This window comes from Empidonax traillii, unplaced genomic scaffold (genome assembly GCF_003031625.1).
Source record: "Empidonax traillii isolate 1590-97213 ecotype Southwest subspecies unplaced genomic scaffold, ASM303162v1 scaffold2095:size38978, whole genome shotgun sequence".
Classification (NCBI taxonomy): domain Eukaryota; kingdom Metazoa; phylum Chordata; class Aves; order Passeriformes; family Tyrannidae; genus Empidonax; species Empidonax traillii.
The window spans coordinates 1-8,238 of NW_020957288.1; the positions used below are offsets into that span (position 1 = coordinate 1).

The 8,238-nt window shown below is 65.9% G+C and overlaps 1 protein-coding gene and 1 long non-coding RNA gene across 2 annotated transcripts; one reads left to right on the plus strand and one right to left on the minus strand.

The window, feature by feature from the left end:
- Positions 1–3: 3 nt before the first annotated feature.
- CSPG5 (chondroitin sulfate proteoglycan 5) lies at positions 4–5,492 on the plus strand (the record flags this gene model as incomplete). Its single annotated transcript, XM_027909397.1, has 4 exons — positions 4–1,001; positions 1,913–2,101; positions 3,370–3,442; positions 5,022–5,492. Coding segments are annotated over 4 exons (1,422 nt in total), but the record flags the coding sequence as incomplete, so codon positions are not given.
- Positions 5,493–5,506: 14 nt separating this feature from the next.
- Positions 5,507–7,897, minus strand: LOC114071550. Its single transcript, XR_003574052.1, has 2 exons — positions 7,641–7,897; positions 5,507–7,038 (listed from the first exon to the last, which is right to left on the minus strand). It is a non-coding gene; the product is annotated as an uncharacterized LOC114071550 (long non-coding RNA).
- Between the last annotated feature and the right edge of the window lie 341 nt (positions 7,898–8,238).

Sequence of the window (8,238 nt, forward strand, 5' to 3'; positions counted from 1 at the left end):
CCCCCCGGGGCCGGCGTGGCCGTGACCTGGCCCGGGGCCGGGGGGACGGTGCCCGTGGCCCTGGGCAGCCCCGAGGAGCCGGGGAGCGGAGAGCGGCCCACGGTGGCCTCCCTGCCCAGCCCGGGGGGCATCGGGGGTCTCCCGGCCGCCCCGCCCAGCCCCCCCGACCCTCAGCTCGCCACCGGCTCGGCCGAATCTGAGCTGCTGCCGGCGGCCGGGGGCTCGGCCGCGCCACAGAGCCCCGTGCTGGGCCAGCCCAGCCCCGTGCCCGCTGCCGGGGGGGACTCGGGGGGTCCCCCGGAGCTCTGGGGGGGCCCGTCCAGCCCGGCCCCGGCGCAGGGGGCTCGCGGCTGGACGGATCTGACGTGGCTGCAGGAGCCCATCACGGCGGCCACGGGCCCGGCCAAACCTTCGCCCGGCCGGGCGGGCTCCGACATCATCGACGTCGACTACTACGACCTGTTCGAGGGGGGCGAGGGACTGGGGGGCTTCCCCGGGGCCGGCCGGGAGGCGGCCGGGTCGGCGCGGCGGAGGGAACCCGAGGGGGCGGCCACGCCCTGGGCCCTCCACGAGCTCTACGACGACTTCACGCCCTTCGACGACGCCGATTTCTACCCCACCACCTCCTTCTACGCCGACGGAGACGACGAGGACGGGCTGGAGGACGAGGAGGAAGAGGAGGAGGAGGAAGACAGGGAGCTGGAGGATGAGAACGGCTATCGGCCGCCCGCCTCGGCCGTGCCCGGCGCCGCGCCGGCCCCGCGGGACCCCCGGCCCACCGGGCGCAGGGACGCGGCCCCGCTGCCGTCGGGCGTGGCCGGGGGCAGCCCCACGGCCTGGCCACGGCCCGGGGAGCGGGGCCAGCCCGACAACGGCTCCGAGTGCCGGAGCGGGTACGTGCGGCACAACAGCTCCTGCCGCTCCCTCTGCGACCTCGTGCCCAGCTACTGCCACAACGGCGGCCAGTGCTACCTGGTGGAGAGCCACGGAGCCTTCTGCCGGTAAGGACGGGGACCCGGGGCCCTGAGGGGGCATGTGGGGGACTCGTCATCCCTGGGCACCCCATCCCTAGGCTCTCCATCCCTCGTATCCCATCCCGGGGCTCTCCATCCCTGGGCATCTCCTCCCTGGGCTTTCCATCCACTCTACCCCATTCTCAATCTTCCCATCCCCGTGTAACCCGTTCCTGGGTTCTCCATCTCTGTGCATCTCATTTGCAGTCTTTCCATCCCTTGTGAACCCCATCCCCGCTATCTCCACTCTCCGTGCACCCCATCCCTGAGCTCTCCCTCCCCCTGTACCCCATTCCCAGGCTCTCCCCTCCCTGCCCCTCACCCAGGTCCCTCCGGCCCTGCATCTCGACCCCGCCGGGATGCGGAGGGGTTTCCCTACCCCCCGAGCGGCGGCTGGGCAGGAATTAGGTCAGGGCTGTGCAGCCGCGGCTCCGGGGCGGCCGCGCTAATCGGCCCCGGCAGATGCGCCGGGGAGGCCGGTGCCGGCTGTGCCGCACGGATCGGGACGTGCCCCGCGCCTGGCACCGAGCCCGGCCCCCCGGGGGTCCCCCCAGCCCTGCTCCCACTGCTCCCGACCCTGGGAGCCCCCGGCGAGGGGGACCAGCATCAGCGGGGGACCCCGACCGCGCTGGCCCCCAGTGTCCCCATCTCACTCCGCCCCGGTGTTGTGGTGTCAAACCTCCATCCCTGGGGACATTTAGCCCCCAAACCTCTATCCCTGGGGACATTTAGCCCTCCCAAGCCCTCAGCTCCAAGGTCCCCCTCGAGGACCCATTGATCTCCTCCCCCTCAAGACACCCGCAATCCCCCCGATTGCAGACACCACTGCCCCGAGGACGCTCAGTGGGATGGGGAGGACACGTTTTGGGGCGGGGGTCCCTGACGGCGTGCCCCGGCAGGTGCAACACGCAGGACTACACGTGGCACAAGGGCACGCGCTGCGAGTCCATCGTCACCGACTTCCAGGTGATGTGCGTGGCCGTGGGCTCGGCCGCGCTCGTGGTGCTGCTGCTCTTCATGCTCACCGTGTTCTTCGCCAAGAAGCTCTACCTGCTCAAGACGGAGAACAGCAAACTGCGCAAGACCAAGTGAGTGGCGCGGGGACAGCGCTGCCACCCCCCCACTGCCCCCGAGGTGTCCCCAAACAGCCCCGGCGGGGGGTGGGCTCAGCTCCCGGCATTGCACCGCGGCTGGGTGCGATCCCGTCCCTGCGGGGACAGTGCTGGCACCCCTCAAAATGTCCCCAGACTGTCCCCAAACAGCCGCGGCGGGGGGTGGGCTCAGCTCCCGGCGGTAGCACCAGGGTTGAGTGTGATGCTCTGTCCCTGTGGGGACGGTGCTGGCACCCCCCAACCTGTCCCCAAACACCCCGACAGCCGCAGCGGGGGGTGGTCAGCTCCCGGCGGGATGTGGTCCCATCCTTTGGTGTCACCGGGACCCCTAGTGCCGGAGGGGACACGGTGACGCGTGGGTGGGAAAGCTCCCGAGGGCGGGAGTGCGGCGGGGCCATGGATGTGGCTCCTGCTCCACGGTTAATCCTTTAAAGCTGCTCCTGACTGGCACCAGTTAATCTGCTGCACTGGGAGCTGGGGACACCGGCTGGGCTCGCCGGGAGATGGCCCGGCCGGGGACACGGCTGGGGGGACAGGGAATGGTTGGGGTCACACCCCCGCCGCGGCCACTGCTGCCCCGCTCCTGGAACAAGGAGGAGGGAGCCCTCCCAGCCCGGTCCCTAATGAGCTGTTAATTAGTGTTTGGAAGTGCCAAGTGTAATTAGCAGGGAAGCTCCGTGCCAGCCCCTGGATCTCCCTCTCCGGCCCTGGGAGCGGCGGCTCCCGCTGCCCCGGGCTGCCCTTCCCGCTCCCTGCCCAGAGCGGGGGGTCACCCCAAAACCCCGGAGATGGGGGCTCTGAGTCCCCCAAAATGTCACACAGGGCTCATTTAGACCAAGGTCTCCATCCCTGGGGGATGGAGATCCATCCAGGGTCTCCATGGATACCCTCCAGAACTGGGGACTTTTAGCCCCAAACATCCACAGCTGGGGACATTTAACTCCCAAACCTTAGATCTGGATGCATTGACCTCCACAAACCCCCTTGTTTTGAGGCATTTAGCCCCCAGATCTCCATCTGTGGGACATTTAGCCCCTAAATTCATACAGATGGAGGCATTTAGCCCCCTAACGCCCCCAGCTCTGGGGGTATTTAGTTCCAAACCTCCCTCCCTGGGGCCATTTACCCCCCAGACCTCCAGCACTGGGACCGGTTACCCTCCCAAAACCGGGGCCACCCTGAAATGTGGCCGGGGATGCTGGGGGGTCCCCACTCTCACCCCGTGCCCCTCTGTCCCCCCGCAGATACCGCACCCCGTCCGAGCTGCACAACGACAACTTCTCCCTGTCCACCATCGCCGAGGGCTCCCACCCAAACGTAAGGAGCTGCGTGGCACCGGCCCCCGTCCCGCTTCCTGCCCCACCCTCGTCCCTCTGCCCGGTAACGTCTCGCCCGTCCCCCCTCCCTGACCCCAGCGCTGCCCCCCTGTCCCCATCTCGCCCAGACCACTGCTCTGTCCCCTCGCTGTCGGGTCCCCAGTGACCACCCCGCAGAGTTCCCGATGGCTTCGGCCCCACGTGCGGGCGGCAGGGCCGGAGTTTCCAGGGCGGCTCCGGCAGCAGACACTCCCCGGCTGCGGCATCGCCGGCAGGAGCAGCGGATGGCTCCGGCGGCGGCGGGCGATGCTGGAGGGTGACGCGCTCCGGGATGCTGCCGCTGTGGTCGGGATGCAGCCGCCGGCAGCCCCCGGGATGCCCTTCCGACCTCCTGTCTTTCGACTCGGAACAGAGAGAAGCGAAGGGCTTTGCGGAGCCGGAGGAGGAGCGTAGGTCCCTCTAAGCCACCCTCTACCCACGGTGTTCCCGTCTTCCAGCGCCTTTAGCAGCCGTAGCTGCCTTGGCAGGAGGCTCCCGGGGCCGGCTCCCACTGCCGACAGGATGAACCTTGGGATGGATCCGGTGCCGCTCACCGGGGTCTTACTCGTCCCTCCGGGGTGTGGAGGGCTCGGCACATGGTGCAGCGCACTGAGGATGCAGAGGGGTCACAAGGGGCAACATCCCTGGGAAAGGGGTTTTTGGGACCCCACGGTGATGCCCATCCCTCGGGGAGCTGATGGCACCAGCCCCAGACTGGCCGGACGTCGCTGCCCAGGATGGAGGTTCCTGTCCTCGTGGGACACCACCCCGGTGTCCCTGTCCACCCATCGCTCTCCACGTGGCACCAGGAACACCATGACCACCCCGGCCCATCCTGCCCAGGCAGCCCCCCATGCCAGGGCTCATCCTGCCCCACCAGTGCCAACGGTGCCACCGGGACCCTCGGGGCACAGCCGTCACCCAGCACAGCCAGAGCTCAGCCGCGCTGCCGGAGGGGCCGCTCCCCCGCGGATGTGGGACAAGCTCGGGGCACAGCCCAGTCCCAGGGAGGGGAAGATGCTCCTGTGGGGGGAGCTTGGGAAGAGCGTCCCCGGCTTTGCGAGTGGCACGGTGGGACCAGCTGTACACTGAGGATCCACAATAAATCCAGCCCCTCTCGCCTCCTGCCGAGCCGGGAGTTGCTAATTGTCCATGAGATGAGCCGAGCTGGGAATGGGACTGGGCGGGGACGGCGGGTAGGGCGGCTGGGTGGGATGGTTCTTGTGGCTGGCACGAGCTCCTGTGGCTGGCACAGCCTTTGGGGGCTGCTGGCGAGCAGCTCCGGGAGCTGGAGCATCCCAGGGCGGGGGAGCCGTGGCGGGGGATGGCTACGTGTCACCGCAAGTGGGACGGACCCTCTCGCTCACTGGGTCCCCTGTGCCGAGGTGCCCTCTGAGTGGGGGGACATTTGTCCCCTCCGGTGTCTCTCTGCAAGGGCAGCGCCCGCGTCGGGGTCGGTGGTACATCTGTGCCCTCACCCGGTCCCTGCTGTGGGTCACCCCTACGTCCCCATCACCCCCTGACCCCCGTCTCTCCCACAGGATGATCCCAGCGCTCCCCACAAGCTGCAGGACTCGCTGAAATCCTGCCTGAAGGACGAGGAGCCCTTTAACATCCACAACTCGACGTCGCCCAAGCACGACGGCGGCAAAGGGGAGCAGGACGGGGGGGAGCTCAACTGCCTCCAGAACAACCTGACCTGAGGGCGAGCAGGAGGAGGGGAGGGGAGGGGAGGGGAGCCAGGTTCCCCCCCTGCAGCCCCAGCCGTGCCCTCCCGCTGTCTCTTTTCCCGTGGCATGCTTTGGTGTGTTTTGTACAGAGGAAAACAAAAATCCCGGTACTAATTCGGCCGTGTCGTGGGGGTGTTTGGTCCGTGCTCCGTGTTTCTCGCTTGGGTTCGTTCCGCGCTGTGATTTCTAAACCTTTGCCGTCCCCGCAACTGACTTTTTTTGTACTTTTGCCCCACTTTTTTTGAAATACAGGTAAAAACAACAAAAAAAGGGGAAAAAAAAAAAGGAAGATCTTGAAATAAATAAACCATTTTTTTTTTTTTTAAAGTTAAGCCTCTTGCCAGTGCCTGCGATCTCCCGCCATGGACACGGTGGGATTCGGTCCCTGCTTCCACAGGGTCCCGTCTGGCTGTCACCCAGGGGGTGGTGGGTGCTCGGTCCCCCCTCCTCACCCTCTCCAGGCACCTTCCCAGCTCTGCCAGGCCAGGGGTGCAGCACATCCTGCTGCCATTCCAGACATGCTCCAGAGCAGATGGGACGCCCTGGGATGTCTGGTGAAGGTGTTTGGGATGCTCCAGGGTCTGCTCCATCCCCACCTCTGTCCCCGCCATGGGTCCCCCCAGCCATGTAGGTGCACACGGGGTGACAGCTCCTGGCCACTCCTGCCCCAGCAGCTGCCCAGGGTGTCAGCGGGACTTTGGGTGAAACCCCCAGGGTTGTCCCCCCCACCTCCCTGTTTCCATCCCCTTGGAGAAGAACTGGCACCACTGTCCCGGTGGCTCTGGCAAGGTTGGGTCGGTCCCATCACCACCCCCCTGGCACTGGGCACGGAGCAGGGATCTCTCCCCAGGGACCCCCGGCATTCCCACCGCCCTCCCCTCCGGCTGCGGCTCCGATTTGCTTCCCACAGGAACCGCTTTCTTCTGGAGATGGACTGAGCCACGAGCCAGCTCTCCTGGTTCCTGGGGGAGAGCACCTGTACCATTAATCACCTTCCAATACGAAGTGTGTGCCACGGCAGGGATGCAGCCACAGCTCTCCCGGTGCTCTCCCAGCCCTCTCCCGGGGCAGGTGGGAGCCAAAGCTGCCGCTCCGCATGGATTGGATGTTCCCCATGTGTCCTGTGAGCTGCTAAATAATTAATTCTCAGCTCGCTCGGGGAGATTAAAAGATGAGCAGTGGTGGTGGGAGCCGGCAGTCAGTCCCAGCAGTCACGGAGAGCGGAGCGAGCGGCACCGTCGGGATTTGGTCTTTGCCATTCCCCTCCCAGCACGGAGCTGCAGGACAGGTAAAACCACGAATAAAGCTCCGGGAAGGATGGACACAGCACTGAAAGAGGGTGGGGTGAGTGATGTGTTGGTGGAGCTCGAGCTTGGCTGAGCAGAGGGGAGATGCCGATGTCCAAGGAAATGCCTTGGAAAGGTGGGATATCCTGGCAGAGGTTGGGCACGAGCTTCCCGTGGGAATAGGAGGGAGGGAAAGGGAGCTCGAGGGGGATGAGCATCGCTGTGGCAGCAGGGAGAGAGAGGATCTGTGCTGAGGAGCGAGAGGAGAAGAAATGGTTATGGATATGTGGGGATGGGGGTGTTGGAGGGGATCAGGAATCTGGGAATGACCTGTGGGGATGCAGGGAAGGAGATGGAAGGGGAGGGCACCCCTCACCTCCAGCTGCCCTCGGAGGGGTTGGCAGGGTGGGGTGCAGGGAGAGGCGGGATGGGGCAGCCAGGGAACGGGTACAACCGTGGAACATGGTTGGTGGGATCTGGAAACTGTCTGCTCCTCACTGCCATCCTGCCTCGTGGTGCCTGTGGGTCCAGCTGGACACTGCCTGGAGAGAGAGAGCCATCGTGGATGGTGTCACCTGGCAGGTGAGACTGGCACAGCACAGCCCCTCCATCACGGACAGTGCCACCTGGGAGGTGAGGGTGACACCCTGGAGGTGAGGGTGACACCCTGGAGGTGAGGGTGACACATCACCACCCCTCCATCCCAGCACAGCCCTTCCATCCCAGCACAGCCCCTCCATCCCAGACCTTTCCTGGCTCCACACAGAGGTGCCCACCTTGGAGTGGTGCCCACCTTCCCTTCCACCCGCTTTTGCCCCTTCCAAGTTGCCCCCGCCCGGCCAGGGTGGGCAGTGGTGGGACCAGCCCCTCTGCAGAGCCGGGTGGTGACTCCTTGGTGCAGCCCCTCATTTCGGGATGACCTGTGGAGGAACCCAGGGACCAGAGCCATGCCCAGCTGCAGCCACTCACCCCCACGAGCTGCAGGGGCTCACTGGGATTCAGGACAAAGCTGGGTCACAAGGATTTAAGCAGGTCTAGGGATGCTCCTGTGGCAGGAGCACCGGGGGGATTTGTCCCCCTGTCCCCCGCTCTGTCACCCCCACAATTCCCCCCAGCTGTTCCCGCTCCATTGGACCCAACTCACCTGCTCTGAGTGCTCCTGTTTGCCGTGGGAAGGCACAGCCTCTGTTCCCTGTGTCACCCCAGGGGCCACGAGCCCTGGAGCCCCCCGTGGCTCTGGGGTCAGTGTCCCTCGCTGTGCCTCAGTTTCCCTCGGAGGTGACGGCCCGTTCCCAGCCCACGGGCCCTCATCCCACTCTGGCTTTCCCAGATGGAGAGAGGAGTGTGGTTTGGAGGGATTCCCCCAGGGACCACATCAGCAGAGAGAGCAGGGCAGAGAGGAGCAGGGGCTGTTGCTGTGCAGGGCACCCGAGGCGATTCCACAGGCCCTGGGGAGGAATTTGCCTCCCAGCCAGCAAAGCAGCACATGGGCTTTAATCCCAGGCCTAATCAGCCCGGGCTGGCCCAGCCCGGCACAGCCATTAAATTTCAATGCTTGGCTGGTTTGCTGGGGGGGCACAGGGACCATTGTGGCCCAAAAGGGCTGGCACGGGACACGGGAAGGGAGTTGGCATCGGCCCTCCTCACCCCGCCATCCTCTTTTCTCTTGCAGACACACAACAGGACCAGAGCCACAACCCCAGACAAGAAGCCTTTCTTCCCTTGATGAGCTCCAGCTGCCC